The sequence below is a fragment of the Bombyx mori genome, chromosome 23, assembly GCF_030269925.1.
Source record: "Bombyx mori chromosome 23, ASM3026992v2".
In the NCBI taxonomy this organism is placed as follows: domain Eukaryota; kingdom Metazoa; phylum Arthropoda; class Insecta; order Lepidoptera; family Bombycidae; genus Bombyx; species Bombyx mori.
Window position 1 is genome coordinate 7,959,090 of NC_085129.1, and position 19,172 is coordinate 7,978,261.

General features: G+C 35.5%; 3 protein-coding genes across 5 annotated transcripts; 1 reads left to right on the forward strand and 2 right to left on the reverse strand.

Annotated features, from left to right (window-relative positions):
• Positions 1–522: 522 nt before the first annotated feature.
• Positions 523–3,780, reverse strand: LOC101743282 (uncharacterized). 3 transcript variants are annotated; one of them, XM_021352206.3, is made up of 5 exons: positions 3,530–3,780; positions 2,289–2,482; positions 2,118–2,210; positions 1,347–1,401; positions 523–794 (listed from the first exon to the last, which is right to left on the reverse strand). In XM_021352206.3, the coding sequence occupies exons 2-5, from the start codon at positions 2,448–2,450 to the stop codon at positions 601–603; spliced, it is 504 nt and encodes a 167-aa protein (XP_021207881.1). In that variant the 5' UTR covers positions 2,451–2,482; positions 3,530–3,780; the 3' UTR covers positions 523–600. The 3 variants fall into 3 exon arrangements, with proteins under 3 accessions (XP_021207881.1, XP_021207882.1, XP_037875513.1); XM_021352207.3 differs by having other exon boundaries at positions 3,561–3,750; XM_038019585.2 differs by lacking the exon at positions 3,530–3,780 and having other exon boundaries at positions 2,289–2,866.
• Positions 3,781–4,264: 484 nt separating this feature from the next.
• LOC101741647 (nuclear receptor-binding factor 2) lies at positions 4,265–5,829 on the forward strand. The gene is made up of 2 exons (XM_004932572.4): positions 4,265–4,521; positions 4,599–5,829. The coding sequence occupies exons 1-2, from the start codon at positions 4,498–4,500 to the stop codon at positions 5,307–5,309; spliced, it is 735 nt and encodes a 244-aa protein (XP_004932629.1). The 5' UTR covers positions 4,265–4,497; the 3' UTR covers positions 5,310–5,829.
• Positions 5,830–8,069: 2,240 nt separating this feature from the next.
• LOC101741506 (uncharacterized) lies at positions 8,070–16,067 on the reverse strand. Its single transcript, XM_004932571.4, has 4 exons — positions 15,812–16,067; positions 14,719–14,973; positions 13,431–13,730; positions 8,070–13,244 (listed from the first exon to the last, which is right to left on the reverse strand). Exons 1-4 carry the CDS (start codon positions 15,834–15,836, stop codon positions 12,964–12,966), a joined length of 861 nt encoding a protein of 286 aa, XP_004932628.1. The 5' UTR covers positions 15,837–16,067; the 3' UTR covers positions 8,070–12,963.
• Between the last annotated feature and the right edge of the window lie 3,105 nt (positions 16,068–19,172).

Sequence of the window (19,172 nt, forward strand, 5' to 3'; positions counted from 1 at the left end):
CAATGTCTGAGCTATAACTGAGGCGTTGGCTAATTTCAAGAAGTACTTTTGAGCCTTTTTTTGAAGAAGGACATGTATAGCACTCGGGAAACATTGTTGGCGCCACTTAGCTGGACGAGCATTTTTGTATGTAGGTATATTTTTCGTCCACTGAAGGTAAGAGAATCCCTATAGAAAACGGAAAGCGGCGGTAGTGCAGTTGATTCGGGAAGAATTCAAGATGATCTATTGATTGATGATTTCTTAATGTTTTCATTTTCAGTTTAAAAATAGATTTCGGTACTCTGTTGGGAACGCGAGGAGAGCCTCTATGTGATTTTTTTTATTTTGTGAAAGTGCCCAAGTGTGGGAAAATTAAGCAAATGCCGGGTTCTTCCACGGTCTACTGGGCTATTAAATATTAACCTCCAACGGGGGTAAAACCTTGACCTGGATCTATATGTTATTAAATTTTCGTGAATTAAATGAAGGTTGGTTATAAAATTAGGGTTAAAATTATTAAATAAAATAAAAGATCTAAAATAAAAGATAGGTACTACGTGTAATTAAATTATTAATATTTCTACAATCCTTATTGAAACTTCGTACAACTAGCGCCATCTAGAATTGCAATCGAAATTGAGTTCCAGCGACCGGGCCGCAAAGGTTCTTTCCCAAAAGCCACTTAGCTAACGAAAAACGATTTCGTGAGCTCGGTACAGTCGGTAGAAAATTATTTCCGTCTGCTTGCTCATAAAGGAGAGTAATGTAGCGGTGCGTATCTATGCCGCGAGATGGAGTAGGCGGCTTGTATCCTGCGAAAATGTTAAATAAAAGTGTATTTTTATTTAACATTTTAATATAATAATATATATTTCTTCTGTGCGTGTGTTTGTCACTGAACTCCTAACGGCTGGACCGATTTTAATGAAATTTTCTGTGTACCTTCTGGTGGATTCGAGAATGGCTTAGATTTACAAATCAGCCCGGCAGATGGCGCTGCAGTCGGTATCTAGGTTATTTATCTTTCCTAGAAATAATTTACCTATATGGCAAAACAACGTTTGCCGCCTCACAACGGCTTGTTGATTGAGAACTATATTCAGACTTGGTACTTATTCAAAATAAATAATCCATTTTTGCGTCAAAACTTTTCGATGATGCTCTAAAGTTTACATCATCATCATCTCAGCCTGTCCACTATCCACTGCTGAACATAGGCCTCTCCAAGTGATCTCCAGTGCGGCCGGTCCGTTGCCACCTGTATCCAACGTGACCCAGCGGTTCTTACCAGGTCGTCGGTCCATCTCGTAGTTTAAAGTTAAAATTAAATTAAATTTTTAAAGTTTACAATCTTCAATAATTACCTCTGTAATCGATTCCAATAGTTTTGCTACTTTCCTTTGTTTTCAATGCGAGACCCTAAAATGAGAAATATCATTCAAATCAGACAATCCCGTTTTTGTACGATAGCTGTAGGAGCTCCGTGGTACATGAGGAACTTGGACAATTGAATGAGTTTTGATAGGTCTATATGATCGGAGTTACGTTGCGCTATAGAAACAACGATAACCCATCTGCGAAGCACTGCTCTTGCTAGGGCTAGTGCTAGCAACGTCTCAGGTTAGAGCCCCGTGAGCTCACCTTGTTTTTTCTTACCTAAGCTGATGGTCTAGAGAGACCATATCAGTGTAACCTTCAATAGTAGTTGAGCTCACGGGGCTCAAACCTGACGATGTTGCTAGCACTGACCCTAGCAAGAGCAGTCCTTCCCAGAATCTACCACACGATCGGAAACGCGACCCACTGAGAAGATCCGGCGAGAAACTCAGTGGGCTGTGTCTGTGGGTTAATTCGCTTGTCGAACCAATCGATCGTCGATCCGGTGGTAGATTCTGCGAAGGACTTCTCTTGCTAGGGTTCGTTTTAGCAACGTCGTCAGGTTTGAGCCCCTTGAGCTCACCTACTAATTCAGTGAATCTAGAATAACCCCTCGAGGTTACCAGAATAGGTAGGAAAAAAAAGGAATATCAATCTATAATATTCATTTTAATTTAAAGTATTTCAATCATACCTAATATTATACAACCGCATACTTTCAATCTACATAATAACAACCTTAAAAAAATTAAACTTACAGGAATATTCGATTTTAGCATATGCAAATAAAATTCACCGTCTACTTGTGGCGGCGAATCGGGATCCACCAGTATAATCGTGTAAAACTTTTTCTGGAATATAACCTCTGTTAGAATAAATATAGTTCAAGTTGATAGTTATTTGGAAAAATGTATGTATATAATGTTTACCGAATCAGCCATGAAGTACTGAAATAATGGTTCATCCAAAAATACCTGCGCAGGTAGTAAAACATCACAGTTATGATCATTTACAATTGTACCCCCAACACTAGTAATGTTTAATCCTGTCAATCTGTCACAACCTTCGAGTAAACTTTTCACTTCAGTCATTGTGCATTGAGAAATGACACTATGGGCATCATCTAAAACAATTAAAAATAAAATAATACTGAACATTTCTAACAATAATTACAATTAAATTATTATTCAGGTAATTCAAAGGAAACGTTTAATGTAATGTCGAATGTAACTTTGCTTATTGCAAGCTTTTGTTGACAATCTATGACAATGTTATCGCTTAAAACATTGTTTACAAAATAAGTAAGTTATTATGTATTACGGTTTTGTTGTTGAAGTGATTTTATGAGCCATTTTAGAAACAGGGTTCAGGTACGCTTTTGGAGAGAAATTTCACTACTTTTTTTTTATTACCTACTAGCGACCCGCCCTCGCTTCGCTTCGGAAACAGTAAAACACACATGAAACCAAAAAAATAAAATAAAAAAAATGAAAAAAAAGTAGCCTATGTTCATCAGGGACAATGTCGGCTTCTAATGGAAAAATAATTTTTCAAATCAGTCCAGTAGTTTCGGAGCCTATTCGAAACAAACAAACAAACAAATCTTTCCTCTTTATAATATTAGTATAGACATAGTTGGACGAGTTCACAGCCCACCTGATGTTAAGTGGTTACATATATAATGTAAAAGCGCCACCCACCTTGTATAAGTTCTAAGGTCTCAGTATAGTTACAACGGATGCCCCACCCTTTAAGCCGAAACGCCTTACTGTTTCACGGCCGAAATATGTCACAAGAAGTCCTACGACCAGTAATTACGCAAATTATACTTTGCGGGTTTGATTTTTATTACACGATGCTAGTCCTTCACCGTGGAAGTCAATCGTTAACATTTGTTAAGTACGTATTTCATTAGAGAAATTAGTACCCGTCTGCGGGATTCGAAATCGGTGCATCGCTTGATACGAATGCACCATCCTTTAGGCCACGATGACTTTATGCTATAACTAATAACTCGTTTATGATATTGATTTTCCCTCATTTTAACTTCATTATTTGGTAACTGTATAATTATGCGTTAAATATTTGTTTGCATTAAACATTTGTAAGTTAGGTATATGAGACTAGATGCAAAGATATAAAAGGAATTTCAATGTAATTAATATCTAACCATGCAGATTTGTGTTTAAAAATTAAAATACCAGATCGTTGAAAGTTACTTCTTGGGTTATTGCGATAAGTGTATTGAAATATCTGTAATTTCCTATAATTTTACATTTCATTACGTTGGTTGCTAGTTCATCTCTCCTACGCCTCGCTTCACCATTTTACCCCAACAACAGTACCTACCGTATCGTAATTGGTCATTGCCTAGCTGACAAAATATGATCTGACGCTTGACAGTTGTGGTTAAGTCAATCTGTTGCCAATCTGAGCCAATCGAAAACCGTATGGTGACGTTTATTTTTTACTGTTTCATACAGAATACAGTGTATGACTTTTTGGCGGGAACGCAAAGAAGGAAGTTGTGTGATTTGTTTTATTTTGTCTATTTAGTGTTTCTTCAGGTTAATAATAATATGTAATAACGGTGGTTTATTAACTGTTTAATATCTGTGATAGTGCACAAAATGAAACAAAGCCGCTGAACGTAGCTTCTTGATATCCTCCAAAAAGTCCACTGAAAAAATCTCAGTGAATGACCATTTTACTGAGATTATATTTCATCCCATAACATCTCTTTTCATTTAATTTCATACCAGTTGATTAATGTCTGAAATTAATCATCTTCGTTTCATTTCATTTTACTCCAAATTATCATTTTGCATAAAAATACGAATTAAAATTAAAATAAGACATGACTTAGAGGTCTTAGTTACCAGGTCATAAAATATCTTTAAAAAAAGAAAACAGTGTATCTATGACCTTTGTAGTCTATGCCCATGGAGTTAATAAGTATAGTAACTCTATGTCTATGCCAGTTTATTGTAAATGTAAATATGGAGTTTCGAAGAAAGAAGTAAAAACTGGATTTGTTGTCATTTACATTATTTATTTCTTTCATATAAATTCATATAAACGCAAGTGAAGGAAGCTCCTTTTGATTCCAATTATTAAAAGTAAACGGATGGCACCAAAATGGAATCTCATCCACTAAACTTGGTGAGTTTTTGGTAATCGTTGAATGTTGAAAATAAATTAGTCCTAATTTCAAAATCTGTTTATTCACAAATATTCAGGCACATCAGCAACATCGTCGTGCTGAAGCTCACTTGAAGAATCACAGATATGATGAAGCAATGCAATGTCATCAAAGTGCTGCCGAACTTCTTGTTGATGCAATGAAGTTAACGACTTCTACTTTGGCTTTAGAGGCTATTACGCTGCAACACAGCTATCACTTAAAACAAAAAGATTTAATAAAGTACAAAAAAGAGCAATATGTCAGAGTTAAAAAAGCCATGGATACAATTAAGCGGTTAGGAAAAGAACCAATATCTAATCTTCAAGGTCATGACTATGCTCAACTTCAAATAGCAATTTACAGAGCAATCAATGAAACTGACTCCTTACTTCATATTTTGAGAACAACTGATGAGACTTCTGAAACTGGAACTTCAGAAGAAATATTGACTAAGGATGTTGTTGATGGGAAACGAACAGAAAAAACTCAAGCAACTGCAGTAGAAGAGTTGACAATACTAAGTCAAAACCTACACTCACTTGTGGAACAACTTGTTTTACAAGTTGAAGTACTAAAAGACGAAAATGCTACTTTGAAAGAAAAAGTTAATTATTTAGAAAAAGAAAGGGCAAAATATTTGAATCTTGGCATGTCCAGTAATGATTTATCTTTTAATTTTACTTCACTAAGTATATCAAATGATATTTCTAATGAGGTTAATGAAAGACCATTAATTTTGAAACCATTTGAAGATAACAAAACTTGATTAAGAGTTAAAATACTTATACTGGGTAAATAGGTGAATAGTTGATAATATGAAAATCAGTCATCAGATTTATGTAAATTATAATATTAGCAAATGTCTGCTGACATGTAAATTGGTCGCTTGTAAATTATATATTTTTAGTATGTTTGCCTTAATAAAAAAAACTAGTATTTATTCATAATTCTATACAATTTCATAAGTTATAGTGACAATATTACATTCTTTTCTGATTTCTGAAGAAGGATAATGTAAAAAATATACATCAAAAAGCTGAAGGTGCATAGTGATTATTCATCAATACCAAGGGACATTGTCAATATCTGAGGTAAATAGCATGCCATTGCTTATTGCTAAGGTCTCCTCAAAACTTATTTGAAAAAAGGCTATGTAATAGATCTGCATAAAAATATTTGATCTACAGCTTAGTGGTATATATTAAGAATGATCTCTAGAAAAACTTCTGTTCTAATTATTACTAAGATTGTTATTATTTTTTCAAATTAAAGTTTGTTTTGAAAAATCCGTTTTTTTTAATTATTAATATAAAAAATATCGTAAATGGTAAAATGTAACAGATTGAAAGATTACTTCCAGGCCTTACTTAAAGGCCTTTCCAGTTTCACCAGGACAGGTGGGCGAGCAAAGGCTCAGCCAGGAGGGGTGGGGTTTGCTAACAGCTACCCGAGCGCGTCCGAAGGAGACCTAACAACTCAAGAGCAATTGCTTCGCGAATGAATCTACTACCGGATCGGAATCGCGACCCGCTGAGAAGATCCGGCGAGAAACTCGGCGGGCTGATGCATGGGTTAGGTTGCACGTCGACCTCTTTGTCGAGTTCGACGAGTACGGTTACCGGGGTCCCTAAGCCTGTTCCTAGTGTTAGAGCTGAAGGCGTCTAATGCAAAGGTTATTGGATCTGATGGATCCGTAAGGACGTGTCTAGGGCGTCGACGGTGACTGGCTCCTGCATGATCAGGGTTCGGGGAGTAGTCAGCGGTGGCAAAGATAAGGTGATTATCATGACGCATACATAGCCTTATCGAAGTACCGTTCCGACGCCGACTTCATGTATTTCTGGATTGATTCGAGGCCCAGGTCGTCGTGTAGGTCAACGTTCCTCACGAACCACGGACGGAGCCCCGACGGCTAACCTTGAAAAGCGAGGTTGTAGGGATCGGAGGGTTTCTATGCGTGTGCGAGCCGCGTGAGCGAACATCACACTCGCGTAAATCACGACGGGCCTTATGCAAGTTTTGTAGTGTCACCTTGTTCCGAAGGGACATTTTACTCCGCTTACAGATCATGGGATAGAGTCTGCCGACAATAAATGCGTCACGGTCGCGAACTGTTTTTATTCTCAGTCGTATGCACTCTTGGCAGAGTGGTCGTGGTCATCACTTCGGCGTTTTTATATGCGGGCGGAATGTCATGGATGCATTCAGGGTGACTCCCAGGTATTTGACTTTCCTGGCCGAAGAGAGTGATCGGGGTAATATTTTTCCTCCTAATGCGGGAGGAAATAAGCGGTGAGTTTCCCCTTTAAAATAACACTGCTGTGCTTTTCACTGGGTTGATGTCTATGCACCATTTTTGGAATCACTGTCCGAGGGTTAACGCTGTGCTCTGGAGTTTACTCGCGATTAGGGACTTGTTTCTACTTGAGTAGTAAATGGTTGTGTCGTCAGCGAATAAGGCTAGCTGGGTAGGCGGCGACCGGGGAATATCGTTAATAAATAAACTAAATAGGAGCGGAGAGAGAACGGAGCTTTGCGGGACCCCAGCCGTGAGTGGTCGCGGGGAGGAGCGGGTTCCCTCTACTCGATATCGAAAAGAGCTGTTCGACAAGAAGTTCCGTATGATGAGCACGAGACTGTCCGGTACACCCATGTTGAAAAGTTTGAAAATCAAACCGTTGTGTTTTCAATAGTTACTTGATATGTACCTACATCATATAATAGGAGTACCTGACTAATACATAGTTACTTCATTTTTATAATTTGACTATAAAATACAATATGCGTGACTGGAACTACGACAGGCTCAAATAATCCTCGGAGTTCCCAATTACACAGTCACACACACATACAAATAAAATAACAGTTATTTGGACCTTAGAACTCATATCTCAAGTTGGGTGGCGGCATTTACGTTGTAGGTGTCTATAGGCTCCGGTAACCATTTAACATCAGGTGTGCCGTAAGCTTGTCCACCCATCAATGCAATAAAAATAAAATGAAAAATCATATGAGAATTCTCTGCACTATGAGAATCTACGAGTGAATCGCACTCACATATAGACAATCTTTTAACTTTAAACGAGCAATTCTTGTTTCTATATATATAATCTGAATCTCGGAAACGGCTACAATGATTTTCATAAAGTACCTATACAGGGATTTCGGGGGCGATCAATCGATCTAGCTACAATTTATTTTCAGTTAATGTTGTTTTATTCGTGTTTTCAATAATCAACTTTATAGATAATTTTGATTTTTTTCTTTAATTAACCAGTTCATATTTTTTATTATGCTGTCGGTAAGATCGAAAAATATTATTCATATTTCATAATTTTATCAATATGTAATTCGTATTTAAATATAATTTCTAAAAAACACAATTTATTAAAAAAAAATACCGGCAAAGCTCGGTCATTAAATAATGTACTCTGAAAATACACAAATAATTTTAATCTGAACCACGAAAGAATTAATGACCAGAAGAAAGAATTGTCATTTCAAAGGACAAAAAATAAACAAACTATTTTATTTGTAGATATGTATTGCATATTGGTCTTACACAAAAATAAATTTAGTCTCCATTATATTATGTAAAAATAAAATTCCCAGTCAAATATAGGTACTGGGAATAGCTATGCTTACACTATGAAGAGTTTCTGTACATAACAAACAATAAAACTAATAACCTTCTCATATTTTTGGTAACACGGTTTATATATGGATGCTACCTTCTAACAACAGGACTCCAATAATGTTAGGTACCTACATTTTATTCGATTAATTATTGTGAATCTACATTTATTAACTCTAAAAGCTCCTCTTATGACGATGTGATGAATATGATTATTAATAAATGTAAATAGAAACAATCTATACAAGTATAGAATTTTAGGGTGAATGACGATATCGCCACAAATCGAACAAGTATGTGGTGTTGTTTCAGAGTTTGGCCCAAATAATCATTAACATATATTTAACAGAGTCGATTTAATGTCAAGATTGAGACCTATTTCTTCAAATACGAAAACCACTATAGGAATACTTTTAAGCATTTAAATGGTTGTTTTTCGACTTTCGTTTATATCGTAAAATAATTTTACTACCTACTTTATTCTTTTATTCTTATATTCTGTACCTTTTATTCTTATTGTTTACTTTAGTTTTCTGCGTGTTTAAATTAATATATACACCCAAGAAAAAAGTAGAGAAACGCAAAAAAAATATTTGGAAGATAAAATAAGAAAGGCAAAACTACCAGCTGTGGAGCGCAATTTAAGGATTCATTTAATTATTATGAATCTAAGATATGACAAGAATGGAAGCAGTTCGAGGAGCTAGAACGGTATCACTAGGTATTTAAAAAACTAATAAAATGGTAAGTAGATACGAAAAAGTTTCTTTTCTGTAAATTATTTTTTCAGTTTGATTAAGTATATTTCTTTTTGATCGCTTGTTTGTTATTTAAAATAATATTAGAAATATTAAGTAAAATTCAAATTAATAATCTACATTGACATTTTAAATCCATTTTTTGCGTTTCTCTAAATGTGATAAGTTTAAGGTACGTAGTCGTGTGTATATCAGTTTAAAATTTTTACAATACAGGGAATCCTGGTTTGGAGTCAAAGGCTCGTGTGATTTACTTCAATTATGGTTACCAATTTTAGACAAAATAATTTGTTTTAGGTAAAGTTAAAGATCTAATTATTTTATAGTTCTTATGGACTAGTAAAAGCCGCTTTTTCTTTTAAGGCGATACCGTCATGCTCACGCTGTATAGTAATAAAACTTGGAAACTAGCTATTTCATTTTCCAATAAATTTTCAAAATAATGTTATATTTTAATTTCATAGCTATTTTTTAAATGATAAAAATTGCATATATAATACAATTAACACATTTGAATATCAAGTAAATTAAGATAAAGAAAAAACAATAAACCAAAATAATATTGGAAACTAGCTATTTCATTTTCCAATAACATTTTCAAAATAATGTTATATTTTAATTTCATAGCTAATTTTTAAATGATAAAAATTGCATATATAATACAATTAACACATTTGAATATCAAGTAAATTAAGATAAAGAAAAAACAATAAACCAAAATAATATTATAGTACATTCTTAGGTTTCACAAGTCGTAGATACGATTAAGAATCAGTTTTACAGTTTAATCTTGCGATTTATTTTATTAACTTTAGAATTCTCGCGATTTTTTGATAGTTTCCTTATAAAAACTGTTTTTGCTGTTATACCTACAATATAAAGTATGTTAACTATACTAGAATTATTTTGTCCGTGCAGTTTGGGTCATAAAACATAGCCCGGCTAGGGCGGTGAGCATGTTGCGCGGGCAACGTCATTATCGATAAAAACAAATGAGTCATCGAATGCAGGTACACGGCGACGGGGTGGTATACGAAGGGCGGTGAGACATTGTTATGTCATGAGTCATTTATACTTACCTGCAAATGATAGTACATTATGTCGAAGAGAAATGTGATTTTATGCATTCGTTCTCTGAATTTCTTTAGTGACACAATGGCTACTCCCTTGTTTTGTATCAAAACGGCAGAATTTATTCAAAATAATAATTGCACGTGTTGTTATCAACAATGTGTTAAAAATTTTCACTGAAATAAGAATAGATCCCGAAAAGATACAAGTGTTAATTTCTGCCGTTCTCGTTAACTTGCTGCGGCGATAAGTTGTGTAAGTGTTCGATTAGTGATTTTTTCTTTCATTTTTATCACTAACCCACAAAATGACAAAACTAAATACACTATCGATAACGCTTATCGACAACGCATTACTATGCCCGTCCATAAGGCTCGTGAGTGGAAGAGAGCGGAATACTCGCTTTACCGCTCCGATTTTTTATGACCCAAACTGCACGGACAAAATAATTCTACTATAGTATTCCTAATCACTAAAGTGATGCAGCTGTCTAATAAAGACAATTACTTTATTAGCCAACTTCAATGAAGAACAATTTATGGTATTTCGCAAATTTGTAGAAATAATTAAAACTTAGGTACTTTTAAGTTTCAATCTAGTGTTTATTACTTTCATTTCATGATTTTTGTGATCACGAATCTCGTGGAAGATTAGAAAACTCAAAAATTATAAAATGAAAATAATAAACGCAAGGTTAAATCATATACCTAATTGTACTGATTTATATTAATCATTCACACAAATAATGCCATTACATATAAAGAAATATTGCTTGAATTAAGAATGCTAATCGATTAGAAAACAAAGAGTGTATTAATAATTTCTAAGTAAGCTAAGATTAAGATGTTTTACTTTTAGAGAAAAACAATAACATTAGGCACTAAAATGGCAAATCACACACATACTTATGTGAACCGATATTTTTAATCATCTCACAACCACAATATACAAATAGAATAAAATCTTGATAGTTTTAACGATATTTCAACTCATTAGTAGGAGTGGGTAATATCGGTTTTGCCGCGTATCGAATCGTATCTATATATCGAGGATCAATATCGGATATTGAATCTATATATTTTCTGAATCTATATATTGATGGATGCTAGTAGATTTTCTCGATTCATGATATTTGAGATTTGAAACGATACGCTGATATAATATCGTAGTAGATATAGATTTAAGTCAACGTTATACGGTTGGTTTTCTGATATCAATTTATAATATGATCATAAAGTAATAAAAAGAACATGAAAATAAAAATATGAAAAAAACTTTCCTTCATGCTTTTACCAGGCTTAGGACTGGCTACATTATTTTCAGTTTTTAGTATTTTGTGTCTTAATTTAAAATTACAAAATATACCAAAAGAGTGTAGATTTCAAAAGTTTAATACAAACACAAGAAATAAACTCAATTATTTGGATTCAACTAAAAATAGAAAAATGTGTACTTTAAAAATCAAACACAAAAAACTTTTAAGTATTTATAAACACTTGTCCAAAAATTCTAGTTCAAGGTCAAAGCGCGTGAAATTAAATTCAACGATGCAAATAGGCTATACTGCATTCAAGTTAGGGTCGAAAGTTGAAACTTCTTTCCTTAATTGTATCCTGCTGATACGCTAAGAATAATCTACAGACATATGGACTTAAATATAAGGTTTACAATTGTATGGATAATGCCTGTTTCTGTTTCATTCATCACATGATATCCCTATCGTGCGCTCACTCACTCTGGCCGATTCGATACGAACCAAACGAATATTGCTGATATTAACGAATCGGAACGATATGCCGATGCGCATCATATCGAGCAATATCGTGTATCGGCTGATATCGAAATATAGATTTCGATTCACGAATCGGTCCGATATGGCGATGCGCATCACATCGAGCAATATCGTGTATCGGCTGATATCGATATATAGATTTCGTGCGGGGCGATATCGGATTCAACGATATTGCTGCGATATATAGATATTGAATCTATATACGATTTATATCACCCACTCCTACTCATTAGATTTCAATAAACCGAAAGCGAAAATATTGAAAATAATTACATTTTGTTAACTATAAATAAACAAATTTACAAATATATTTAGAATTTCATTATTTAATTATTATATCTAATTTTGAGTTTGGGCTTATTAAAACCGTTGTGACTCACACTGGTCTGTCTCATTGTGCCGAGAGAGCTCAATAAACTTGTGCTGTCTGGGTAAAAATAGAGCAAGTGCAACCTTCAAGAGTCCTTTAATTTTGTAAAGTAGACATTAATGCGCCGGTCTTATATGGTGCTATCGAGCAGGGCTTCGGAATGTGATCGATTTCTAGCGGAGTGAAGCATACTTTAGCACCGCATTGCTTTGTGATCTGCCAGACATATACCACTACAGCTGTAAGACTTGTTTTAACGGGGGCTGCTATCATCAGTAGGGAAGCACCTGCTATCTATAGAGGAAGCAGTTCGTCTTATGCTTGGTTTTTCGGCGGGTCTAGCCATTGAAGGCTGTTTCTTCAGTGTTAATCTTAACACAAGATATTTTATAGTATCAGCTTGGACTCCCCGAAAGGTATAGGGAAGGGACACAGCCATTTTTAGTCAGTCGGGGTTGATTTGGCTTCAAACGCCCATTTGTAAAGCCCAGACATTAGATCTTCCCTTTTTGTGGTGGGAAGATGCATGTTTGATATTTTTTTCATGCAAAAGCCAATAAGTCATACTGAGACTGCTAGGTCCAGTATTTAAATTAGACAAGGATTTAAGAGAACACTGCATTCTTTGACTGCAGCGATAACGATACTTTAAATGAGATTCAACTATCTATTCAAATGAAGAAAATAAAATTAAACATATTAAAAGAAAGACAAAATAATCTAAATATACATTTAGTATGTTGAACGAACAAACATTTATCTGTAACTAGTGATTTATCACAATTACATTAACGTTTATGGTGTGTAAGGTGGTGGAGGAGGAAGTACAGAGAGATCATCGAATGGAAAATATTGTTGACTTCCCAGTACTGGAGGTGCATATGCAGTTGACAATATGTGTACGTAGTCTGGACTTGGAGTATAAGGAGGTAAGGTTGGTACAGCAGGAGTGGGGCCAACACTGTGAGCTTCATATCCATCCCAGTCTTCCATTAAATTCCGTCTTTGGATATCTTCATCACTAGATAAAGGTGCACCCCATAAATTAGCTGCTGAAGCTAATAAGGCCATAGCACCTGTAATTTTATAAAACAATATTTTTACAATACTGTTTCTAAGAATTTAAAAAACTTGCTCTCTTAGTATATATAAATAGTTTCTAAGAACTTTTTTTTCAGTTTGAAACCAAACTATTTAAACTTACTAATATAGAATTGTGAAAAAATTGCATTCAAAATGGTATTAAGAAACTTCTTGCATACCTGCTGCAGTAATAGTATAAAATCCATATTCATAATCGACTTGTATCATGTTCGGATCACTGTTATTTGTATTTCCCAGCAGAACAGTTGTATAATAACAAACACCGACAATGGCTATCACCCAGAATACACACAGTATGCTTGGAATGGCGTTTCTTCTCAACAATTTTATAGCTTTACTATTAAAGCTTGTAATATTGATGATTGCACCAATACATGAACACAGTAGCACCATGAAACACAGTAAAATAAGTACTCGCATAAGTGTTATAGTTGCTGCAGTTTTACATGGAGGGAGACCTGAAAAATTGTTGTTGCCATTATTTTTCTGTGCAACAGTTATTTATCTAGTTTGATATAAAAAGTTAACACTGTTTCTTTATTGCATTTCATGAGAAGACAAGCTCACAGTTCACTTGTAGTAATCGGACACCATGGATATCACTGATAACCCTTAACTCATTTATTTGATTAACTCAATTATTTATTTGATCAATTATTTGAAATAAATGATCAAATAATTTACATGTTTATACTTTTAACTACTTGATTTACTGACACAATGTTATTACCTTTAGAATATTTCAAATACCTTACAGTTTTTGTGCTAACAAATAACTGAATATGGAAATAATATAGGTAATTATAATATAATAATTATAATTTATATTTATAATATAATAATTATAATTTATAAGTCGTCGTGGCCTAACAGATAAGACGTCCGGTGCATTCGTGTTGAGAGATGCACCGGGGTTCGAATCTCAGGCGGGTACCAATTTTTCTAATGTATTAGGTACTCAACAAATGTTCACGATTGATTTCCACGGTGAAGGAATAACATCGTGTAATAAAAATGAAACCCGCAAAATTATAATTTGCGTAATTACTGGTGGTACGACCACTTGTGAATCCGCGCGGGTGGGTACCACCACCCTGCCTATTTCTGCCGTGAAGCAGTAATGCGTTGCGGTTTGAAGGGTGGGGCAGTCTGTTGTAACTATACGTGAGACCTTAGAACTTATATCTCAAGGTGGGTGGCGTATTTATAAATATAATTATATCTACGGTAGGCAGCAGTTTGGTTTGGCAATGCCAGGGGCAGCCTGGCATTGCTGAAGTCCATGGGCGACGGTTACTACTTACCATCAGGTGGGGCGTATGCTTGTCTGCCTACAAGGGCAATAACAAAAATAAAAAAATAATAATAAAAAAGAATAAACTGTAAAGTACTTTTAATTATGTTTACCTCTAATGAAAACCAAAGAAACTACTATACTTCACTTACTTTTATCAAACTCAATTTTTTGGTTAAAAATGCTATCTTGATGTATATTTATCTGATCATCTTCACCTAAGTCGTCATCACCATCAAATGAAAAAAACTGAGTTAATGCCAAACTCTGTGTACAATGAAGTCCTCTAATACGGAACCAGCTGGGTTGTACTAAAGCTGCACAGGTTAGCAGAAAAGTAGTGATGTTGAAGAATGCTGCAATTTTATTTAACTCTTTGTCCTTAAAAGAAAAGGGCATTTTAAATTCTGAAAAGAAGAAAGTTATGACATTAGTAAAAAAGAAGTATAGTAGCATAGTAGAAAGTTCAGTGTTGTTCAAAGCTTTGCAAAACAAAAATGTGCACCAACAAAATTATTATAACAATGATAGTTAAATTATATTGGCAGTACCTAATGGATGAGGAAATATTATATTATATATATACATTTTTAAGAGTCTGGTGGATTCTTTATTGTTATAAAAATTACAGCTTTCAAACAATTGTTATAGTGTAAATATAATGTTTTAAAAGAATTGAGAATCTGAAACTTAGTGAATCAATATTAATATTTTTATTTACTATTCTCATGCATGAATTATTTAGTTTAAAAATTTTTAAGATCCATATATACATATTAATCTGATAAAACAAACCTTGCCTAAATATTAGTATCTACATCAAAGTCACTTTTACTTCCTCAACATGAACAATTTGCATACTTTAGTAAAGAAACTGCTAATTACTAGATTCATTTCAAACATTTGTTTTCGTCTAAAAATAGTGATTGCAGGAGGTCTTGGTACAAATCATACCCATTAACTTTTGTTCTAACAAACGTATATATATATATATATATACATAGGATTTAAACGCTTTATACAAAAGTTTTGAATACAGCAGGCAGTCATGGTTATAATTCACACTTACGGTGTTGTATTATCATCGGTTATATTACCTAAGTATTTTCAAAAGAATATTAAATACAATATAAATGACGTCTGTACTAATTTTCACTATTTAAACTACAGTATTAGAACATATAATAAGTCGGTAGTACTAAACAATATCGAACAATTAAGGAAAATCTGCAAAAAACGTCATACCTCGAATCCACGAAAGGCAACCCATTATTTTGCGCTGTTCATTTGCACATTTGAACTAACACTAATAAGAAAATCTACAGAAGTATGTTTCAGATTCAGCGTTCGCTGAATCAGTTACCCTGCTCTTTGTACTGCAATTTAATAATTTATAGATTTCACAAATTAAAATCACTTTTTTATTTTGACATAAATAAAATATTATTGGAACATTTGGAACAGTTCGACTGACAGTTTCGTTCTGGGAGAGTGCAAAATGTCAAAGAAAAGTTGTCAAACGTCAAATGAATTGGCTATAGTCATGTGATATTAATTGGATACCTACTGCTTGTTTTGCTTAACTCTTTTTAGCTTTCGATTTCAACTGTGTTGTAAAAGAGATGGTCAAATCATAGTTTCTTAACTTTAGCTATTTTTAATTTTATACCAAATACTTGATTATGAATGAAATACCTCTACCTTAAGTAAGCATTACCTTTAACTTTCAGCCCGATTGGCTTTACGGCAATAAATAATGAAAAACAAAAATTTCCTCATCCATATTCAAAACGATGTATAATTATTTATTTCTGGAGTAACGCGATACTGGACAAATCTATATAATAATACGTGAAGCAAAAACTTTGCACTTATCCCTTTTTACGAAAATTGCGCAGACGGAGGAGTATGAAATTTTAAACACTTATAGAGAATATAGAGAAGAAGTGCACAATGCTAATATTTTTTGAAAACAATGCATAAAAGATACATTAAATCAATAAAGAAAACATTACACACACTACATACCATGTATTTGACGCACACACGCATGCATACTATTTATTGTTAAACTTTTGTTCTTGACGTCTGTTGTCAAATTGATAATAGCTTAAATATTGTTTGTCTTTGTTAATATTTTTTATAGTGTAGTCTTGGCGAAATTTGTAATTATAGAAGTATAAAATACAATTATAATAGTGTACAAACTTACAATTCCAATTAATTATAGTCGAATTTCGACTACTGCGGGACCTCTAGTATTAATTAATATCTAAAACTAATAAATAGCTAGAATTTTTCTAAGTAATTTAAGGCTAGAGCATACTCACAATAGTGGGTTTAACAATATTAAAGCTATTGTTTTATAGATTTAAGCTTACAGTTTCAACATTTTCATATACCAGGATTATTTAGAATGGGCTTTATGTGAAGTCGAAGTTGTTGACGAGAAAGTTTATGGAGAGACAGCTGACAATGAGCCTTTTAGTACCTGTACAGAAAGTTACATAATTTTTATTTATGGTTTTTTTTGTTTCTGTCGATCAAAATATGCACCCATAGTATCGATACATCTCTGCCAGCGCGGCGCCGTGGTAATGTTTCAATGCCCTACTTGAAGAAGTCAAGTGTACGGGAACTAAAAAACTCTTCAAAGGCATTTTAAAAAAAATGTTGCCAAAAAGTTGTCCCAACTTTGGAAAAGCTGTCTGTTGCTGTTAGGTGTGGTGAGTATGGTGGATAACGCAAAACTTACAATTCTAACTCTTGTAGCTTAGAGACCGTCTGTTGTGCCGTATGAGGTCGATCGTTATCGCAGCAAGGACAAGGGGTTAACCAAGGCTGGCCAGAGATTCGGGAGCTTCTCCATCATTGTGCCTAGTTCATCACAGTCCACATTCGCAGTAATGCTGGTGCTATTTGGTAAGAAGCTGCGATTAATTATACTGGCACCATACTACCAAACAGTGACTATGACTTTTTTAGGTGTCAGTTTTATTATAATTTTTTATTGCCCGTGTAGGTAGACGAGCGTACGGCCCACCTAATAGTGAGTGGTTACCGTCGCTCATAGACGTCAGAAATGCCAGGGGCAGAGTCAAGCTACTGCCTACTATTTACTACTCTCCACAAGCCTCGTTTGAAGAAAGATATGTCATAGCGCTTGGGAAACACCGTGGAGGGGAGCTCACTTCAAAGCCGGATCGTACGTGGCAAAAAAGATCTCTGGAAACGCACTGTGGATAACCGCAGTAGCTCCAGGTAGTATGGACGAACTGTACTCTGGTGGCGAGTGTTACGATGGTAAAAACTATTATAGATGACAGTATTATCTCAAACAATTCCTCAGAGCACTCCCCATGGAAAATACGATACAAAATACAGAGGGAGAATGGCATTATCGATAATCCGAATCGCTCTCTTCTATATGGAGTCAAATGAAAGTAGCTGATATTTGGGAGGCCAGCCCAGAGGTGGGAGCAGTACACCACGCGAGGCCGGACTTGTGCTTTAAAAAGCAAAAATCTTTATCCAGACAAATGCAGATTGTCTCTCCTGCACCAGGCTCCGAAAAAGATTGATGACCGATATATTACACATCCCCCGTGCTGTCATCCGCATACAATGCATGCCATCAATAGATAGCAAGCATATCATTGATATACAGGATGAAAAGTGTGGGGGAGAGCACCGAGCCTTGTGGAACGCCAGTGTTAACGGTCATGGTATCGGAGCAATAATCCTTTACCTCTACTATGACAGTGATGCTCCGCTTATCCAAAAAGCTAGCGACCCACTTGCAGAGTCTCTCGGGGATTCCGTAAGATGGTAACTTCCACAGAAGAACCCTATGACAGAACCTGTCGAAAGCCTTCATGATATCAAGGCTTTCAGCGAGAACCTCGCCCTTGCTCTGCAAGGCTTCAACCCACCTGTGAGTAAAGTACCTATACAAGAAGCTAGCTGAGCGACCATAAAGAACCGTTCTGTCGGTCATTGATCAGTTGGCGATCCTCAAGATTCTTCCGAAGTTGCGTGTTTATTCTTTGTTCCACCACTGAGGAAAGCATGAAACTTATAGGACCCATCGAGTTATAGGCAATAGGCCGACGAGTCGTCGAGCCGACCAACGACGCTGGCTTCCGCGGTACGGTGGCCCATCAGGCCACCCAGGCAGTGCCGCTGGTGTACCACGGCTGGACCGGTAACCGGTCCGGTCGGTCCGGTCCTAACTTCGCCATGAGGATGCAGCACTGCTCCGCGAAAGCGAGCGTGTACTCTGCCGTCCTCTTTACAGCTACTGCAGCGGTGGCACTCTGCTGTCGGCTCACTCCAGACGACGAGGCACAGGTAGCGGCCAAAGCAGCCGTGTCTTGTGAATACTTGCGTCACCCGGAATGTGAGACATCCTAAGTTGCGAACCCAGTTCGAGAGGACCGGGCGGATTATTTTGACAGCCCGTCGCCCTTTGGCGGGGTCCGACAGGCAGCGAAACCACTCCTCGAACACGGCCCACTGATATTGGAGCCTCCACGCTCGAACTTCCGCCGTGTTGGGACGCGGCTCCCCTCTGGAGCGGAGATCACATCGCCACGCCTAATCCGCG